The sequence below is a fragment of the Numida meleagris genome, chromosome 5 (genome assembly GCF_002078875.1).
Source record: "Numida meleagris isolate 19003 breed g44 Domestic line chromosome 5, NumMel1.0, whole genome shotgun sequence".
NCBI classification, from domain to species: Eukaryota; Metazoa; Chordata; class Aves; order Galliformes; family Numididae; genus Numida; species Numida meleagris.
In genome coordinates, this window is record NC_034413.1 from 17,215,226 (window position 1) to 17,237,342 (window position 22,117).

The window sequence follows — 22,117 nt, forward strand, 5'->3', positions numbered from 1 at the left end:
TACTGGTGACTTTGATATTATTCACAAAATGGAGGAAGAGGTGACCATTCTGTTGTTCTGAATGCTCATCAGTGATGTAAGAAAAATGAGCTTCATATGGTTACTTACAACAAGACTTAACATTTCTATACATGTTTGGAGAGTGACCTAACCACTGAAGTTCCCCATATTCTATATCCTGAAGTACATTTCATCTACTGAAATAGACCCTTTCACATACAGCATGGAATATGAACTGAATATCACGGAAAAATTAGACACTTACTGGGAACTTCAGTCAAAACAAGAAGTTGACTTCAAAGCTTATTTTCAAAAACATTGAGATGGACTGTAACGAACACTGTCAGCCTAACAACTAATGGGCCAATCACTCCACTGAGGGGTGTTTTTTTTGCTCAAAGAAACCTCAATAGTTTAAGTGAAAATTATGCAAGTAGCTTTCAGTCACATAACACTGCTGCTGCAGCAGCTTTCACTCAAATGACTGCTCATATTAGTTCCTACCTGCAGAAGAAAACGCATTAGACGGATCTCTTTTATATCATGATACGAGTAACGTGAACACCTGTGGACTCCCACAACATGATCTTTATGACATAAATTGAAAATGAATGGATCACTGATCCTGGAAAAGGAAAACAAATAAAAGCAAATGAATTTTAAACAAAAGAGATCAGGAAAACCTTCATGAACATGGTAAGTCCTGTTTCTAAAGACAGCTGGAATACAGAGGAATTGAAAACAAGGCTAAACAACAAAAGCAGATTTTTTTACTAGTTCTTGAAGTAATAATAAGAACAAAAGTTGAAAAAACATTCAATTAAAAATTTTCTCTACATAAGTCGGTGGAGGCTGCAGGTAGATTTGGAGTGATGATTTTCATGTATGCAAATATGTAGACAGCAGTGTTTTGCGTCTGCTGAAGTCTGAACAGCAGCAAGGGAATGAATTGGATGGAAGAACCTGAAAGCCAGGGTCAAAAGCAAGCAATGTGGACATTCTGCTGTTATTAACCGCTATTAATTGGAATAATTAAGTTATTAATTCACTATTACTGTAGGTGTGTACATGTACTGCAATTGCTGTCCACAGTCTAACCCACAGCAAGCCCCTTAGAAAAGCAACTCAAGTTTTTAATCAGAGTCTATCCAATCGATCTGTAAGTCATCTGATCAGATTGACTGGTATTGGATTTAGTAAGAATCGGATGCAGAGCAGACAGAGTAAAAATACCGAGTTGCTCACTGTCCCAGTGGACCTTGCACATGAACACACAGTATGAGCAAAGAGCTAAGTCTAACAGACTCATTTTCAATATTGATCAGTATCAATAAATCATGAGTCAAAGATGATAGCAGTGTGCCAGATATTAATTACGATTCTCTCTGTCTTGGAGAAACAAACAGAAACTTATGAGATAATGAAGCAAAAGACTCTTGTAATGACTGTTCCATATGAATAAAAGATGGGAGCCAGCCAGAAAGGAACATTAACAGCACTTGAAAAGAATGAAAAAACTGAAACATATGTGTTAGACTGCTCACCATCTCCATCTGTTGGAAGTGGGAGTCCTTGAAGCACCTCTAAGCACCTACAGTGAATTAGGTTAAACAATTCTGCAAACATGGAAAGGATGGCAAACTTCTTGCTGGTCTAATTTCATCTTGAAATCCCCTAAAGTCTGTACAAAATCTAGGGCTGAATATGCCAACACTGAAGTTAACCAAGCAGATATCTGAGAGGAAAGAATCACTCACCTGGACAAGCAGTGCTGTGTACAGCAGACCTCTTCTAGAGGGGACAATACAAAGCATTCGCAGATGTAGAAGTGCTCTCTGCCAAAGAGCAGCACTCCTTCCAAAGCTGTGTGTCCCTGCACAACTGCCACAGAGCACTTGAATGTGACCTAGCACAAAAATAAGCATAATCAAGTCAAGAGTGGGTTACACAAGCAAGAGGGACAGCCGGAGCAACACTCAATGATGCAGAAGGACATACATTTGTACCAAAATAGCCAATTTACAAGTCCGTACAGATGCAGCCACAAAATCACAAAAATCTAACAGTGTATGCCTTTCTGGAACAAGAAATGAGAAAGTTTGATCTCCTTTCCACCCAATAAATCTGCTCCTTCCCCACCTACCTGGGTCTGCATCACTACAGAACATAAAGGGCTTGCAAATGCTGCAGAAGATTTGATTGCAAAACCTTGCCAGCAACAGTGAGGACTCCAAAAGTATGGGGTCGAAACAGTGAGGAAAGAAGTAGCTTACATAAAATAGTGGCATATAAAAATACCTGTATAGAGTACCAAGAAAAGGGAAATATTTTTGAAAGTGAAAACTACATTTAAAAACAAACAAACAACAAAACCCCCCAAGCAGATTCCAGGAAGCAATGAGCAAAGAAAGGATCTAATACTCTTAGTGTTTATCTCTCCATGGTCAAGCAAATCAGCACAGAATAGAAATTTAAGTAACACAAAACTCCTCGCTTTGGTGCTTTCCCTTCTTACATTATAAAAGATGCCACTCAAAATATACCAGACTATGATTCTATTTGCCGTAAAATAAAGATTTATTTTAACACTTTGGAATAGTTAAAAAACCTCCCTTGGCCTCTTAAGATTCACTTTCTTTTTCTTCTTCCGTAGCAAAAAATTGGCCCTTAAAATAGAGGAATTTTTAACCCACAATTAAGTCATGTTGGGAATTTTTCAACATAATAGCTTTGCATTTTATGCTAGTTCATTGAAAGATTTCTTGGGAATGGATCAGTTCTGATAAAAAATCCTTTTGTATGGAACAATTTTTAAGGCTGAGAGATGGTGTAGAAATAAACCAATAAAGAGACCAAAAGAATTTCTAATGATTTGGAAAGCTGGTCTGCAGGAAACTTAAGTTCTGATTTTAAATCAAGCAGTACTTTAGTGCAAAGAATTTTCCTAACAGTTAAAAGCAAGACACTTCTTGTTTGTGTGTGTGTGTTGTTTAAGAATATTAAACTCTTAAAATCTCAGTGATCTTATCTCTATGAAACTTCACCAGAATAGGAGTCCTGTATTATTGTTTGCACATGCAAAAATGGACATGCAGAAATAGCATTGGTTCCAGTAAACCATGTGAAGTCTTCATATTACTATAATGAAGAAACATAGAATAGGTCTGGTTCTCTAGAGCCTGCATGTTTCTACTCAGCTTTCTGCCTTTGTTACTTTGCTCTATTTCTGGAGGCAAATCTACAGTCATCCTTGTCTCCATTCCAAAATGCACATAGGCTTACTCAGGTCTGCTGAAAGAGACCTGCACCACTATACAAGCTTTCAGTCTTGGATGTTAGCATAACTTGGTGAAACTATGAGGTTTTCTGCTTTGAAATCCAGTGCAGAATGAAAATTGTATGACATGGAAAGATGCAAGAATTCAAAATGGTGATTACTATTTTGATCAATATTTAATACTGACATAAATGATAAATTCATAAATAATTCAAATAAAATCTTGCCCCTACATTTAAAAAGAATAATGAAAAGTAACTCTTTCCACCAACAAAATGGAGGAGTTTCATTTTAAAAAATCATTTGTGTAGAAATAGGAGACTGGTTTCATTCTGAAATAAAAAAAGAACTCTAGAAGATTTTTATGAACAATTTTTGATGAAAATTTCTTCTCTCCCTTCCTCTTTCCACTCCAATTATTTTTAGGAGGAACCTAGCATTTCAATCACCTCTTCTGCACATCCCACGGGAATGCCTCTCTCTTGCAATATGCCACCACAGAACTCTGAACTGAAGTGCCCACGTGTACACATCCCATTGCGCAGTTAGAGGCATGTATGCTTGCACTGAGAGTGCTGGGGTATTCTGCTCACATTAGTGAACCACATGGCTTCCTGAAGTAATTATATAGCAGAAGGATTGCTTCTTCCCAAATGGAAGGTAACTAACTGAATAATGAAACAGCAGGCAGTTGCATAAAATAGCTAAATGGACACAAAGTTGAAATCCAGACTTCTAAGAAATCTGCCTCAGCAAAACCAGCACTTTGTTCATTGTGAAAGAGACATTTGACCAATTTAACTCTAACTCTGCTTTATTATTTTGTTCTGTTGCACACATGGCTATCATGGGGCTCTGGGCAGGCAGCAGAAGAAAGGGACAGACAGAAATAGAGTAGATAAAGGAGATTCTCAAGTAGAACTAGGCATGAAATCGTAGGTAAAGGGGAATGGGTAGCAAGAAAAAGGCAGACCAAAAAGGGAGCAGGAAGGTGGTAAGAAAAACAGAAAAACAAAGGTGTGACTCATATGTCTTATCCTCTTAATGCTGAAAAGCAAAGAGCCAACAGGAATGGGGTTTGGGACAACTCAAACCACAAATATGGAATTGAGTATTTTGTAGGGTAAAGCACAGGAAGCAGTTGGGTCAGTCCGAAAACTTTCAGTTTAATGTAGGACTAACACACCAATAAAGCTAAATACACCGGTGTGAATGCACCTCTCCTATTTATGTCTTATGTCCGTCTGGTGTAAGACATCAGGCACAGCAGTTTGACTCTAGCCATATAGTCACAGTAATCAGATAAAAGATTTCAGTGAAAGCCCTTTGACTGTATGCATGGCATGAAATGACATGCTGGCCAGAACAGTGCAGGAGGCAAAGCTGCTACTAGGGAAGAGCAGAGATGAAACAAGAAAGGCAAGCAGGGGAGACCAGGTAGAGCCATGAGATAGGTTGAAAACCATGGAAGAACTGCAGCTAATCACCCAGATAATTTACAGCAGCCAACAAGGGTCAAACTAAATACAACTACTAGAGCTTTATTCTGGATCAAAATTGCATGGTGTGCAATGAGGAAGGTCTGCAGGTCAGCCTGAGAAAGTATTTCCAGTGCAGTGGGAGAACCATAAAACCAGTCTCAGAGCTGTACCAAAAACACTGCCCAAATGAGGAATTCAGATTAGAGATGACAGATCACATGTATGTTTGGGAGGTAGAGATTGTGGAGGGGGCCTGCACGCAATCATTAACACAGTGTGGCACAAATAACCGCTTCAGTACTAGGGCAGGACTGGGACACATTAACAGATCTTGAAGAGGAAAAAGCATGTACCTCTCCTTCTTAAGATTTAAACTCAAAGCCCAAGTACACTCTGCATTCTGTGCTGTCAAACTACTAACAGTCACTGGTGCAAAATCCATTTCTTCGTTTCATGTTAACACCTCCGAAGGAATTAGATATGTTTGCACTGTTAGAAACAGTAGAGTCCTTGGGCTGAGTCAGTTCTTCTCATTTGGAGAACAGGGTTTGTTTTTATTCCAGTTGAGTAACACAGGTCTGACAAAGACCTGTACTACGGAACCCCCACCAGGACAGACTTGTACCTACAAGCCTTGCATCAAAACAGCAGGCAGCTTGAAATTACCACAGATTAAATAAAAACTTTTCTGTCAAAACAGAATTGAATCCAGTTCATCAGCTACTAGAATCATTAATCAATGACGCAAAGCTGACATAAAATAATTGAATAATTACCTTCTAAGGTATTGCCTAAAGCTCTGCATCTCCTGATTGCTCTATTCATTCATATGTACAAAGGAATTAAAGCTAAAGGCGTGTTTTTTTGAGGGGGGCTGAGGGAGGGGGGGTACTCTCCCTTTTTCCTGTTTTTCAGAAGAGCTGTTTGTAAGTGCATCCAGTTGCAGTTGAACAAACAGCGATAAAACCACACCTGTTCTGTAGTTCAGGAGTCAGATTTCCAAAGGAATTACATGCCTGAAGATGCAATCAGTCTTTAAAGGTCTTACAAAAACACTGGAGGAAGTTAGCCATCTCTTCCTACGGAACCCAGCAGTGTTAGTATTGCCCTTCCAGGGAAAAACACAGCAGAAGGAAATTAAAGTCAGAATCCTACCAAAGGAACATGCTTACCCATGTCACAGAGACCCTGGAACACAGCATTTTTACAGCATGTGGACAAAAGAATGGATACCCTGAGTCAGTTCAGAGATCCATCTAAACAACTGCCCTGAGTATTAGTAACAGAAGCTTACAGATGGACTACAGGTAACATGCTAGATATTGAGTATTTCTTCCTCTTCATATATCTTCTCAGAAACCAGTGGCTTAGTGACATCCTGAAGCTCCTTCTTCCTCTTTAATGCCACATCTTGTATTCCTCTATAAATACAGCCATCTCTAATCACTTGCTTGGAAATAAAAACTGTATGTATATACTATTTCTGTCTGTTCTGTTGTGTATCAGGGTGCATCAGCTACAACAAATCTGTCAGTAAAGTCAGATCAATGTTATTTAGAGCAACAGAGTTTAAAATGACCAGGAATATATGAAACAGAATACGTTGCTTTCACAACTTTCGCTAGGTAAACAGATGCGTGCTTTCATGGTGACAGCCATATACGTCCAGCTCTCAATACCACTCACAAGACCTTTCCTGCAATGTTTGTTAGTTTGCTTGTTGTTGAAGACTCATCTTACTTTGCAACAGACACACACGCAGCTCATTAATCACAGCTTAAGAATACATGACAGGTTGTTTCATTCTCCTCAGCAGCTCAATAACCAAGGGAAACTAAATCCGCTAGTCTTTCGTGGCAGGGCTTCCAAACTCAAGTCTGATCACATCTGAACTGTTACAAACATTGGTTCAAATTCCTTCTACTTGGAATTGAATTAAACTATTGTAATCACCAGAAAGATAGTAACAAGCCCTGCGGTCACAACTTTGCTTTGGAAGACCCACAACACAACTCTTTTGCAGGTAGCTTCTATCCACCCCTCTTCTCTCCTTCCCAACATCTGCTGGAGCAAAAACTGCATGCATAGGAGGTGTTTCTGAAGCGTGCACTTGTCAGGTTTTTAACAATTTCCCAAAGGCTGCAGGAAAAGAATATTAGGTATGTGGGAGGAAGGAGATGGAAGAAGGTTCCTGTCTGTATATGGCCATGGGCACTGGAGCTGCTCTTTGTCCTTGCTGTCTGTGCTGAAAGCTGCCATCTGTCCCGGCCCATTGCCAGCATGAAAAGCTGGCATCCCTTAGCTGATGATAGCATCTGGAAGTCAGCACTAATAGGATTGTGCTCATACCTCTTGCACACTCAGACGTCTCTGTCTCACTCCAGGCTCCTCTCAAACAGAAAATGCTGCCAAAAACTAATATGAGTCCTTTAATTTTCTCTTATGCCAGTTCACTTGAGTTCATGCCCTTCCTCATGACTCCCAGGAATAAACACAGCAAAGCTTGTCTACACCATACCCTGCTCCATCACTCTACAGAAGGTGACTGTTAGGGGATTGGCTGTGCTAACTTGAGGGGGTAGTCAGGGCCCTGGAGTTTGTTTGGAGCTCTGCAGAGATCCTGGGAGCAGCTACAGGCTTCTAATTGAAAGACATTTTTCAAAGCAAGCAAAAAACCACAGAAGCAGATATGAAAGGAGGTGGGAGGTATTTGAAGAGTACAAAGTGCCATGGTGAAGAAGTACATTCAGGAAAGCAGAGATCTGATTGAAGATGCTCTGGTTTTTTGGTTTTCTTTTTTTGACACAGTACAAATCAGACCCTGTCTTTTGCACCTAGTAGCACAGCTGTTGGCTGAGCTGGGGTGGGGATGCAGGAAAGCGATCCCAGCAGCCACTCAACTGCAGCAGAACCCTAGACGAGGCAGGTCAGAGGAGTAACCATCTGAATGCTTTGTCCTTCTTCAGGCAGTCCTATCTGAACACAGGAAAAGTTTCACGCTGAAAATGCTTATTAATTTTCAGCACTAATTTCAGCAGCAGGGCAGCCATTAGAGCCTCTGCACACGCAGCAGGGAAGAAAGCGAAGATACTGAGGCACAGAAAAGAGAAATGACTTTTTCCAAGCACTTGGCTTCCCACTCTCCTGCTTTGATCCCAAAAGCCAGTCCCTGTTCCTACTGTACATCAGCACATGCAAAATTTTTTCAAACTAACAAAGCGTCTTTGAACTGGAATGAACTGTAATAGTGCTCCCACAAAAACAGAATGTCTTGGTGTTCTACATAGCTGTGAAATTAATGCAGCGCCCCTAAGATCACTGGCTCCACTAAGTGGATGCAGAGCTGCTGCACACTTCTGTCTGCCCCAGATGCTGAACCTTACAGCTGCTCACTCTTTCAACTGAACCTGTTCTTTAATAAGCTCCTTTCTTGCAGCCACGGATTCCATCCCCTCTTTAACTGATTTATGCTAGTCATTTCTATTATTGTCCTTGGCATCTTCTACACTCTCCCCAGCCCCTCCTTTAAGGAAAGGCATTGTGCCCAGATTTCTGCTAGGTCATGCCCTCTTGTTAACTTCAGATTCATTACTCCAGCCGCTTGGATTTCTTAGTCTCGAATGACTTGCTGGCAAACAGAGCTTTATTTTTTTCAAAAAATCAGTTCCTACACCAAAAATCATTTCCCAAGCCTTTCACATTTTCTTCATCTATTACATGCTAACTGCACATTAACAACCTGGCAGGACTGCTTCAGGCTTGTCAAGATCAGGGAGGCAGTCTAGCAGCTGGGGACTCAGGTTGCAGATACAGGAATCCAGTCTCCCTGTCTCTGCTGCTAGGCCAGAGTTATTTATAAAAGACTGCCCCTGGTTTTTGGTAGGATAACTGATGGGTTAGGTCAGAACAGGTTCCTATTTGCATTTCTCTCAATCAGTTCTACAGCATCACATTATCACTCACATCACATATTACTTCTCCTACCATGCCCTTGACATATACAGTCTCTGTATAATAAAGATATATGTAAAACATGATCTTCACGTGTATACACACGCTGTTATGTTACAGTTCTCCTAAGCCCACCAAGAGCTGTCCTTTTGCATAGCTTTCACAAGTGGTCCCTGCTGGGGCTATTTATAAGGAAGGAGGTAAAGCATCAAAAATACCTCAGCTCCCTGCCTGCCTTTCTCCTTTTATCTGCTGACAACTGCCCTGAACCTCCATTCTACGTGCCTAGACTCAGGGAGGTAAATGTCTGTAGCTTGGCCAAGTCTTCTTACCAGCCACTTGGTTCTTTTTGTACCACCACAGAGCCAAACACAACAATGGCACTCTGCATCTCTAGTTTCACCAGCACCACACGTATTGTTTTTGGCTTTTGGATCTGGCACTGATAGATTATTGAAAGGTGATGGGAACTTGGGGAAACTGGTGTGGAGTATGTAAAGAAACAGGAAAAGAACTGCACATAGCCTCATAACTGGAAATTCTAGTGATAAGTTACCACTGTGAAAGGAAAGTACCTGGAAGCTATAGGAATCCCACTAACTGTAGAACACGGAAAGTGCAGCAACGTGTGTTACAAGGTCTCTGGTTGGAAGAGGCAAAACTTACAGTCAATACAACTATAAATGAACTACTTTCAAGGTATGGATTTGTATATACATACCTTCAATCCTATGCATTGGCAGGGCAGAAGGGAGTCTTATGGCAAACGAATAAGTAATTGTCATTAAAGGCTACAGTTGCACAGATCTGGTATTTATTTGTTGATTTCTGGAATTTTCTAAATCAGAGTGCTTGACTTTGAAATCCAAGAAGCACGTTCCTCTACGGTTACTTCAATACATTTAAGAATAAGAGCAAAAAAAGGACTTGTCTAAAGGCTGAACTTCACATGGATTGGGTGCTGTTCAAACACAGATCATAACTGCTCCCTTATATGATTTGTCTCAACAAATGACTAGTTGACATAACGCCCCACCTGCACCCTGCACCCATTCTCCTGACTTAACTTGCTGATAACAAACTGAGCCAACAATATCAACAGCATTTGATCTGCTGATTTTTGCAAAAAGCCATCTCACATCTGAATATGTACAGTTGTCTATTTAATGAGAATTCAAAAAACCCACAACAACAAACATCACTGCATGACAATATAAAACAACGACCAGTATCCAGACTAGAGCTATCCCTGTGCTCCAGAAATTAATCTAGCAGCATCCAAGGCATCACAATGTGCACTCTGTGCAGTGCAGTAGGTAAGATGGTTCCAGCTGCCTGGTTAAAGTACAAACAGCTCACGAGGCAGCCATTTACAAGGCAGGACTGCAGTGCACTAAGTGAGCACAGGACAGCTAATGTCACCCCCCACTGCTTTTTTTAATACTTCTGTCAGCTCAGAAACACAGTGACTGCTGCTGGAAAAAACATGCCTAGCATTTCTGACAGCTTCCTGTGGAGTTACATGGAGAAGAGACAGCCTAAAGGCGCAAAATGAGATCAGCACACGGAAAACATGCTTCACATTTTCATGCCTGTCTCCTTCTGTTGGGGAGAGGTATGTGGGGGCAGGGAAGAGTAGGAGGAGCAGGAGAATGAATTATGTTGTACAGATAGGCAATGTACCAACAGATCTAATAACATAAGGAAGCCATCACACTGGAGAGCACCAATATGACCCCTGGCCACTGGCAGAATGCCACAAAAATTCAGCTATGTTATTGAGACAAAAATAAATAACTATTTCTATATCTAGGTACAAGCATCACACATCACTGTAACAGCTGAGTCTAAATTATGGAGCCTAACCCCCAACTCCCATTATAGGGTGCTAGCTCCTGAGCCAACAGGGGAACAATGCCACTGGAAGAAAAAGGTACACTGTAAAGATGAGAGAATGAGGTCAGGTCTCCTCTTTGTGACAAAATTTCTCACAGTTCTGCGGAAAATAGCTTTGTGCAGTGTATATTCAACATCAAGGATTTGGCCTGAAGGCACCGTTGTGGGGACTATGCCAAAAGTGGAGGGCAGGTTGTCAGGTCTCTATGGCCTCAGGGGGAAGAATCTGTCCAGTATTCATGGGGAGGTATAGAAGAATAAGTTGTGTCAAAGGACGAGGAAAACATTTACTAGTATTCAGCAGAAAGAGATTATAAACATCACAGAACTAGCATCTACACAAAACTGGCACACCTTTCCAGAGATGAGAAATTGGATCCAGACATTGCTCTGGGCCTGAGTAAAGGTAGGGAAGCGGGACAGAAATCTCAGGTTTGCACAGTTTATCATGTCACAGGCAAATTCAAACAATATTGTCTCCTAGGTACCAGAATACCTTTGTCACGTGCCTGAAATCTTTGTTGTTACTTCACAGAGTTAGTGTGAAAAGCTCTCCAAGAATAGGTCTATATAGGAGTTTTGTACAGTAGCTGGGAAATTGTAAGTGCTCTAAATTAACATATATTGATGTTTTCTCAAGTGTTGACTGAATTCACCTGAACCAAAAACTGAAAGGAACAGGTAGGCCTCCACATCCAATCCACCCTCTGTAATGCCATCTCAGAGAAAGTTTTCTAGCTCATCTTTACTACCTTTTCATTCTCTGCAAACTCCTGCAATATAATTTGTCTCTCCACACACAGTTCCAAGAAGTCTTCCGAATGGAAACTTTCATGTAGAGCAGGGAAGAATGTTAGCTGGTTACAATCCAATCCTTTCTCATCCATCTCCTTTTCTGCCCCATTTAACATCAGCTCTCCTATATCAGTAAGAAAGACATTGCAGTTTTAGTGGCAGCCGGATGACAGCAAAAGCATTTGCAATTTAGACTTTCGCCCAATCTGTTCTACCTTGGGAAATTGCATTATTTATCTGGCAAAAGAAAAAAAATAAACAACAAACAACAGTCAAGAAGTGTGTGACTGCTAAAGTAGGATACATATTTCAACTAAAACCAGGTCTGCACTTGTCATAATTCTGAAGAAATCTGTGTAATCACTGAAGATTCAAACATACTGAATGAACGTATTTATTCACATTTTTGAACTGTGTTGGTCTGATCATATGATAACAAAATAACTAAAGAGTCTGTTCATATACTCAGAATTGGAAATGGCAGTGTTCTAGGAACATGCAATGAACAAGATAGTAGAAGGTCCCAAAGAGAGACAATTCACTTGCATCTTCCCCAGGCTGTGTCCCAAGTTTAGCAAATTCAGACAGTACACATCATTAAAGAAGGTGTGGTCAGCTTTATCCTACAACTTCATATCAAAGTAGACTGTAGTCACTTGCATAGAAACAACATAGTACTTCAGTCATGCTCACAGTCTAAACAATAGGCTCCATTCTCCCTTGATTATTGGACCATGCCATGCTAAAAATTATACGAAAATACCACCACCTATGCCCAACAGTGGACACTAGAAGCTTGACTTGGGGCAGCCATAGTGATGGCTGAAATCCACAGCCTTAAGACTGAGCTGACATTTCTGAACTCAGAGTTCTTTCTCAATTTGTCCTGCCTCTGGAAAATTAGCAACTTCTGTACCATATTTCGCAAGTCTGTTCTTTTTTCATTATTTTAGTATCTCATGTAACAGAAAACCTGGCCTGGAAAAATGAAAAATGTTGACAATCATCATATTTTGAAAAATCTGGTTCCATTTCAAACACTGAAAAACAATTCCACAAGTTAATTTTTTTGGCAATTTCTCCATCATTCTGTCCACATTTTTGGAAAGTCACATTTCCTTTACCGCTTCCCTGAGCTATTTATCACCTGGTTTTAAGACTATTTTAGAAGTAGAACTGAAGTGTCTACAAAATCAGGGGAAGGCTACACTTTTCCTCCTGAGGTTAAGCCATTGGGATCTTTTCAGATGCCCAGGAAAGCAAAAAAAAGCTTTCATTTCTATTTAGCATTTTTGCTTTCAGACCTTTCTGGTGGCAACATAAAAAAGAAATGAAATGCTTATATACCACCTATAAAAATTGTACCAGTGCTTTTTAGCCTCAAACACTATTTTTCCCAAGACTGAACTCTAACTTGGAGCTCCATCCTTCATCTCCAGCTCTCTTTGTGTCTACCCACTACCGTGATGTAATTTAGTCCTAAATGGTTACCTGAATCCACTTCAGCAGTAGGGGTTGTTTCATTTCTGTTTGCTAGGAGAACCTGAAAAGAGACTAGATATGACAACACTGGAATATATGGAGTAAACATAACTCAAATCCTTGCTGCGGAGCAAAACACAGATTTAGAACTATGTTGCAAATAAGTGCCTTGGAAATTCAACTAAATGCATTTTAAAGAACCTAAAGGAAGAATTAGATGTAATAATAAATTTCAACAATTAAGGAAAAGTCTATTGCTTTTTCAAAGATGATCCTCCACAAGGCCTTTTATAGCATAAAATGATGCAGTCCAGTACGCAGAAGACTGTCAGAATTAGAACTTTGCATACAAGCTGAAAATGCCTTGAAGATGGGAACCTCTTGACATTTTAATTGCTTCATCTTCTGATTGATAGAATTTGGCACTTAGACACTATGGAGACAGACAGTACTAAATCCCCCCCACACACAGTTCAGTGCTTAGTTCAAACCACTCTTTTTTTTTTTTTTTTTTAAATCATCCACCAGTTTCAGCAGACCTAGTATGCATAAGACTTTGCTGGATACATTGCAAAATACTATACCTTTGCGATACTGCAAGCAGAAAAATACGTCTGGGTTATATGCTCACTTATCTGGGGAGATTTTACATCAGAAAAGATGGAAAATCATTATATGGCTGCTAAATACGTTGCAGTTATTGTTACTGTCTCCTAAAAAAAGACCAGCTCATTGGATTCCATATGTATGGCACAGCAAATTGGTAAATCAGCTGATGAGACTCAGAGGAAAGTGGGGAATATAAATTCACCGGCAACTGCTACAGAATTTGTGCACTTCCTGCAAAAGCGTTCTACCTCACTCTTCATTCGCATCATTGTCGCTCGGTTGCTTGCCTGCTGAATCCTTCTCCTCATCCGTGAAGGCCCTTCGTAACAGTCAAGAATCCATCGTGGCTCTAAGGACTGTGAGGCAACTCCCCACGGGCCCCGTCTGTAGAAGAGCTGCTGCTCAAGTACCATCCAGTCCTTAGCTGCTTTGCTGTAACCACACTGCAGCATCTGTAGGACAGAACCACTTTGTGTCATTGCTGCATGACTCCTTCCTCCCATTCAGTGACACCACCACCCCAGATTCAGAGGGATCAATCTGCTGAATGGGACCACTGTAGACTGCTGTGGAGCCAGCCAAATGCAGGACCAACTGATCACTGAAAAAGTGCTGTGAGAAATGCTACTAGTCAGATACAGTGACAAATATAAGAATATAGCAAACTTCAGTCTCCTTCAGAATGGCTGTTTCCATGCGATTTCCAGCTCAAAAACACTGAGCCAGAAAAGCAGCATTGCAGAGGACTTATTCACTCAATTTGTTTTCCTGGCTAATGCTCATGTCTAACAGCAACAACTATGCTCAATGAAAACAGAGTCTGAAAGTCTCAGAAGTCTATTGTACTCCCTCTAAGCATGGCATAAACCTAAATATGTATACCTGGGGAGAAGGTGAGGAGGAAAACGCAAAAATATTGCTATGTTTACCTGCACATGATTCCTGTACAAAGAGGCATACAGCTCCTGCCCAGTTCTTCGGTACCGTTCCATACACGACACAAATCCCTAGGAAAAAAAACACCAGAACACATTATGCCAATACGAGGTACTGAAGGTAAACTGTGAGAGGCAGAAGCAGGCATTATTTACTGTGTCTTTTACAACAATAATTAGGGACTATGGCCTATGTTTGTGAGCTTGACAGCTCTTCAGACAGTATAGAGATGAGGCAAATATCTGAGAGCAAGCTGCACACTTACTCCAGGGAGGTGAACACATCCATGATCTTAACAAGGGTCGTTAGTGGAATTACTCAAGAAGGAGAATGAAAACATTACATAGAATTGTAAGGTTTCTTCTTTTGGAGCTGAAATAGTTAGTACTGCAAATAGCACGAAAGACAATTAATTATCTGTTGTTGAGACTCCAAGTGAGGTAAGGATCCAAGATTTGTAACTATATGCCTGCTCCTTGCTGTATAAGCAGAAAGTGCAGACAAAGGAATGGGCCACATCATCTTTCTGCAGACAGGAAACCAACTGTTCCTAAAAATATTTTTGATATTTAGGAGCCTAAGTCCACTTGGCAACAAGTGATTTTCACTATAAATATACTACTTACTGGGAATGTGATGCAGAGATCTCTGAGCTAGCTCTACAACTGGAAGATTGTAGAGCTGTGCCAGTGCAAAAATACACCTACAGTAACTATGTCTACTTCACTACACAGCCCTGATCTCCATCACTACCCAGGTACTTCTGGAAACACACATATCCCAAAGCAGTCTAACAGAACTTTCTTGCCACCTTCCTTTCTAGAATGCACTAGACTCACAGAACAGTGAGTATGCATCAATGGCCATACATTTCATTTGTTATATAATTTGAAAGAATTTCTCAAGCTGGAGGTCTCTGTTCAAGCACAAAACTGATGAACTGTTATCAGGAGATTAAGCTGCATTCCCAACTTTAAAAATGGATTGTTATGTGATCTTCTGCAAGCTACACAATTGTTTTAAGTCTCCACCTCTCCAACCACATAACAATATAATATTAACCTCACAGAGGCATACAGGCTAAAACCCTGAACAACGGTCCACTGTGGCAGGATTCTTATACTCAGGGAACAGGGGAATGAAGCAAGTTTGATTATCTTCATATCTATTCCACCAAAACCTACATCTTTATAAATCACAAGATTTGCACAGTCAAGACCTATACAGAACACAAACCAGAGAATTTCAAACCATACTTCCTATCTAAGCCTCTCTTTTGGAATGATTAGGAGAAAAATTAAGCTTAATGCAATCCATCATAGGCCAGACTAGTATCATCTGAACAGTAGCAAAATAAAATCTAGAGTATTTACTGTCATACTAATTCAACAAATACACATTTTAAACTTCACTCAAAGACAGTCCTCCAGCTTTGAAAATGCCAGATTTATCCTTCTTTTTCTCCTAGCAGTCTAGGAAATACTGGGTCCCAAAGACCTGAAACAAAAAGCATCTGTTGTCATGATATCTCTTGCCTGATCAAAGACACACAGCACACTGAAAGGCTATATATGCAGTTGAAGCACCTAACCACTGCTGAGTAAGCTGCTGCCTTGTTTCACCTTATTTCATGAAGGCCACTGAAGAAACAGCTCAGGGTTTGTAGTTTAATAGACTCTCCTGCACTCATGGGACTGCTCTCCAGTGTTGTAACAAACTTTTCTATGCAAACATAAAGATACGTGCTCTATCCATATCTTCCCTTACTCAGTATCTTGCCCTGTGACTGCTCAGCAAGTGCTGAGGTGAGTTCAGCATCCAGTGACTTCTTATTGTCTTAAATAAAAAAATAAATATCACCCGCTTGACAGTGTATTCCCTAGAAAAATATTCTACTCTGTTACAAGTACAGGCTGCCATGTCTGACAGAACCTGTTCAGAGATTATATAGGATAGGTTAGAGAGCCTCAAGTGCCATGCAAAAGCTCTCATGCCCGCCAGATGGGTTTCTAACAATGGTTAAAAAAAAAAAAAAAAGTTCAGACTGCTGTGACTCACAGCCCAAGTCTAAACTGGCTGTGGAAGATCCAGACCCTCACTTCCTAAAGCCATGGATCAGATGGGTAACTTTTAAACGCGTGGACTCTGTGCCATGCTGGCAGTGATTCCTCACAGCAAAGTGTCTGACTGCTGCTTGCACTGTGCTATAATTAAGTTAACACACAAGGTCTATGTGGTGTGCCGATTACTGCTGGCTGCCAGCCAGGTCCATACCCCTGCCGTGAAGTCACATTTATTGGTGTTTCCCTGCAGGAAGCTCCTGTTTTACACTGATGAAAGTCATTACGTTTTTGTTTGTTTAAAGCATCATTAAACCTGTAATCACAGTTGTGGCCTCACAAAAGTATTCCATAATTCATATAAAACTCCCATAAAGGCTGACCTAGTAAAGCAGCAGCATCTTTGTGCTGTTGAGCCAGGCTCAGTGCAGGAGACTCCAGTTTTTTGTGGACATAGGGTAAAAGCCATTCAGAACAGACAAGCAATTCCTCCATGTATTAGCAGCCATTTCAGATGCCCACAGGCTATTCAAGCAGAGCTGGAGCCCTACTGGCAGCTGTTTCAAAGTTGCACATAGCCTGTACTTCAGTCATGGTCACCAATCAGACCCCCGAGGTCAAAGCCCACGCTGCAAAGACTCTCACCAACTTTGCTGCCCCAGTCCCTTGCCTCTGGAACACATGTAGGGTTCTAAGAAGGAAAAATTCTGCTGGCCTCATCTGGCAAAGAGACTAACCACTCTGGCTTCCGAACGAGCAATAACTAGTCATCTTCAACCAGATGAACACATCCCCAAGTGACCACCCCCGCAAGAAAACCATCTGGTTGTAAAAATGAACAGTTAACAAAATTGGAGATCACTGTGACTGGACAAAAAACAACTTTAAAATATATCCAATAAACACAGCATATAGACTAGGCTATCATTCACCCAGCGTTTGCTCAAAACAATTAGAATATATAGCAATGCTTGATGAACATCTAGCATGAAATTTGCTGTGGCTTCCTAATGAATAAGCAGGATCCATTAAAAAGACAACTGAAATCATATGGTATAGCTGGTTATCGTTTAAAATAGCAACCCTACACAGCAGACTGAATACAACAGTGCTTCAGTTTAGTATTTGTTTCGAACAAAAAGGGATGTACTTGCTTTGATAATTGTTAATATTGTGTGACATAATAAGGTTTGTGTTTCATATATAGAAAAGCAAATCTGAATGCAGGAAATATAACCAGTATGCTAAGGAAGATCAGACTAAAAGGCCGTACTGATCCATCCTTGCCTAAAAGTGTTAAGGTGGTATCATGCTTTAAGTCTTCCTTATAGACACTCCTCTACTTTGCAGCCCTAGGCACTTGCATTGAAGTACAATCGGGTCACTTTGCTGCCTCACATTCTCCAGATAATACCTAGAGCTTGAAAAGATGACAGAATTTACAAGCTGTCTCTCTCTCTCTCTCTCTCTCTCTCTCTCTCGAAAAAAAAAAAAAAAGGGCAACAGAAAACCACACCACCACCACACAAACAACCAGAAGCCAAAACCATTTTTCCTCCTCTTGCAGCACGGAGACATCATGCAAATAAAAACAAAAATGATTAGCATTAAGGAACAGTATAACCAACAAGGGGGAAAATGCTGGAGCAGAGAAAATTAGCCTCCCCAAAAAATCCAGTGAGTGGATTTTCTATCATTTCTTTCAACAAGAACAACTGAAGGACATCTTGCAGTAAGAAGTGGTTGGGAAAAAAATGATTGAGGTGCAGCTTCCAAGTTAACAGTTCTTTACTGGGCTTTGGAGTATTTTACATCTAATTTTATTTTATTATACATTATTAGCATGTGTGTATCTATTTCATGTAACACTCTTGCAGTTTGTAAATATTCAGGCTTTCCATAATAAATTCACAATGTGACTCACACTGTGTAAACTCACATACAGATTCTGCATATACCACAGTTCATTCTTAAAAAATATATTATGTTGTTGGAGCTCCATGCTTCAAGGCTTTCTTTTGTGAATTACAGGCTCTGTGCTTCATTACAGAACCCACATGCAAAAAAGTGTGCACCAAAGCTCTAAATAAAAGTAATGGAGATCTTCAGGTAAAAATATATTTAATGAAATTGTCAGATTGTGCAGAGCAGTCAAAATACTAACAAAACTGCACCTTTTCTTTTACAACTTTTACATACCACTTTCTGCTACTAAAGCGAGGCGCAGATGTCACTGCAATCCAAGCATTTAGATATAAATATGATATGTAATCAATGCTTGGACACCTTAGATGTGACAGTTAAGCATGCTTAAAACCTCTCTGGGCAATGACTGCTAAAGCAGTAAACAGAAAACAAGCATCATTAGAGAGACAAAAAAACACGTGATATTAATGCAAGTTTTATATTTCAGCCATTCACCCCATGTTGCATCAAACAGAGATATGCATTTTTAATGACAAAGAATTCAAAGAAATGTGATTATATTTATAAAGTTCAGTTTTACTTCAGTCACTATCTAAAACCAATAATCGTTTTTAACAGAAAATTCCTGAAACACTATTACATAGCTGAAGATATAGATTAGCAACAATTAAGTTTTGAGGCTAAGCTCTTCCAAAGCACGAATGCTATCTTGTAGCATTCACTTCAGTTCTCATACTCACCGTTTTCCCACAAATCTAACCAGAACTTCTTCCCCCCACCCCACCCTCCGCAAATACGCAACTAAGTCTGAATACGTCCGGCCTTTTCCTGCTCAGTCATGGAGAATAAATCAGCCTCACAAGCAGAGGATTCCAGTTAGCATCCAGAGCATTACAGAGAAGCATGCAAGTGTCACAGTAAATCCCTAAAGCTGGCTGAAGTCTCCAGTTCACTGGCCCTTTGGTACTCAGCTACTGAAGACAAAGGGGATACCATTTCCAGCGATAGCCAAGTCAACCACTGCTTCTACATCTAAAATGGTGAACCAGAGGCCAGATATCCCATGCAAACGAGCCACCCGTCCTGTGACTCAACTACTTTTCAAGTAAGGGACCATGCACTGGTAAGTGAGTAGGTTCAGTACTTAAGAGGAAAAAATGTTTCATTAGACATCAGGTAGTAAACATTATCCTAAGGCAAATAATGTTTTTCTTAGCAGATCAAAGAGTAGTTTGTCCTAGTCCTTGGCAGATACTTTCCACACTGAGAACTGTTTGCACTCGTTTGAATCACAAAATTGTTATTGCCATGTGGATTTTATTGTTACTTTGCCAAAATTCATTTAGCTTTTCAACAGACTGTAGTTCCAGCAGTTAAGTGTTGCATGTGAGCTTCGTGCCTCAACCCGCTAGGAGGCTAATGCACACTGCCAACTGCTCCTAAGGATCATGGATGGATTCCTGGCATTGCCAGTTGGTTGGGGAATAGCAAACTTAATGAGAAAAACCTCCGTATTTCAGTGTACCATAAACATACCCACACACAGGGGTGATGAGTTTCAAGAGGATAAACCCAAACTACAGGGTACATGTGATGAGATTTCTACACTGTGTTGTCAGCGACACTTCAGCAGCACAGAGACTGCCCTACTTCTATAGCAACTACGTATAATATGTATATAAGCATGCACACACATCCCTCTTCAACAGCTGATACTACTGAAGATATGAATTCCTGCGAGAACAGTTACAAGTTATTTCCTAATAGCAAAAAAGCACAATGTAAGGTGAGATCTGTTTTTCATTCCTGACTCTGAGAACAGCTTCTGTGACTTTGGGATAATTCGCTCAGCCTCTTGAGCACAGTTCCCCTCCTGTTACAGAGAAGGTAGCGAGCACTGAAAGGTGAGGCTTCAGCAACCCTGTGATACCAGTATATGCTTACAGCTCGGAGTCCAGAACACAAAGAAACCTCATTCTCCTGGCTTCCAAAATTATCAGTTTTAAAAAATGGCACGCGTTTAAGGGCGATATGATAATCTATAGCTTTTTAGTCCCTGTAGAACAATCCTATATTCCACATGATACTCTGCAACAGAAACTGCGAATGGAGCACAGACAAGCATAACAAAGCTTTATCTTTAATCTGGCTAGCAAGGGTGAGAAGAACATGGAATGATAGCACAGGCAGGAAACCTACGCCTTCATTCAGGAGAAATGTTTAAGATCATCCTGCAGAAATTTCTAGGACCTCTGTTGATTTCCTGTTCTTTACTTGCATGTACCACCATCCAGTTACACTCTCAGTCTTTTCAAACCCTGCTCTCTGATAGAAACTTAATATTCTGACTACCTGAACTCCTATGTGTGCTTTATACTGCTCCCTGCATATGAACTCATAACTTTTTGATAAGTAAAGCTGGTCATAATCCTTCTCCTTGTAAAGATTTTTAATAAAAAATAAACACGATTTAGCAATCCCTGTATAAAGCAATTTAATTCAAATATTTCTCCTGAAATTATTGTAAATGAAATGTTGAAAAACTCCTGAAGAAAACGGACATCTCTGAATGACGAAATATGGAAAATGATTTTTCTTTCCATATATTTTGCAAAGAAAAAACAATTCTGTCTCAATGCCTAGCACTTGTTTCTAGGGCTTCTCTGCACCCAAATAAAACTCTTTTTTCATCCACATTAACACCATTCAATTCAATTGGCATGATCTCTGTTATGTGAAAATAAAACCCTGCAACCAGCAGCTCTTGAAAGATGAAATTTCAATGCTACGAGCTTTAGGCATTAAGCTCCTCGGGCTGAAATTCCATATCCAAGCTTAAACTTAAACCAGACAAGCTTGAAAAAAATACAATAGAAAAAAAAAAAGAAGGAAACAAAAGTCAAACAATTGTCTTCACATAATGTGTAATTAAACTAAAGGACTTCACTGTCATAAGACAGCAGTGTAAAAAAATATTGAAAAATTCCCTTTGAATAGTAGCCAGTAACAAATTTTGGAAGGGTAATGGATCTTGTGTTACAGGTTTTAGATGAACTGTAACTGCTATAAATCAAGAAAGGAAAAACGTTCCTAGGATAGATTCCCTACTGTGGACACTGCAGTGACACATCACCTCCTGTAGCAACTGCTATTGGCTTTGTAGGGGGAAGGACTGTGGGGTAGACAGCCTAATAGTTTGACTTCACCATTATACTACCTTTATATTCTAATTTCTCTATTAAATAATGGAAATTTATTCCAAATATTCCAGAAATTTCCATGATTTGTTTTATATAAAATTACATAGCCCTGTATTTTTTGTTTTCATTAAGCTGTTATCTAGCCTATTGACCTCTTGGGCTATTTCCTTATGATCTTCAAAGTAATCTGAAATTGACAAATGAACAGTACATCAGATAACTGCGCAAGAGGACACAAAAAATTCTTTGTTCAAAGTTAAAGAAACTTTTCCAGCTTGCTGCAGCATACTGTAATTTAGCTTTGAGCCAGTTATTAAACAAGACAATAATATCATAATGGAAATTGTTTAATATACATCATTAATAGCAAAGTGCCTGCTTTTACTGAAGTAAAAATGTGTGCTATGAGCAGTTTTGAAATGAATATTTGATTCCAATCTTCCCTTGTGCATTTAATGACATGCTAATTTACATTTTAATTACTTCCTAAGAAATCAAAGCATT

The 22,117-nt window shown here is 39.9% G+C and overlaps 1 protein-coding gene across 5 annotated transcripts in view; it reads right to left on the reverse strand.

The window, feature by feature from the left end:
- WDFY4 (WDFY family member 4) overlaps positions 1-22,117 on the reverse strand; it is a 130,675-nt gene that overhangs the window by 41,013 nt on the left and 67,545 nt on the right. For 4 of the 5 annotated variants that reach the window (XM_021398004.1, XM_021398005.1, XM_021398006.1 and 1 more), the window contains 6 exons: positions 14,421-14,498; positions 13,740-13,943; positions 12,892-12,943; positions 11,358-11,524; positions 1,758-1,906; positions 505-625 (listed from right to left, as the gene is read on the reverse strand). In XM_021398004.1, the coding sequence (XP_021253679.1) occupies positions 505-625; positions 1,758-1,906; positions 11,358-11,524; positions 12,892-12,943; positions 13,740-13,943; positions 14,421-14,498 (771 nt within the window). The remainder of the gene's footprint in view (positions 1-504; positions 626-1,757; positions 1,907-11,357; positions 11,525-12,891; positions 12,944-13,739; positions 13,944-14,420; positions 14,499-22,117) is intronic. The other variant, XM_021398007.1, reaches the window with a different exon arrangement.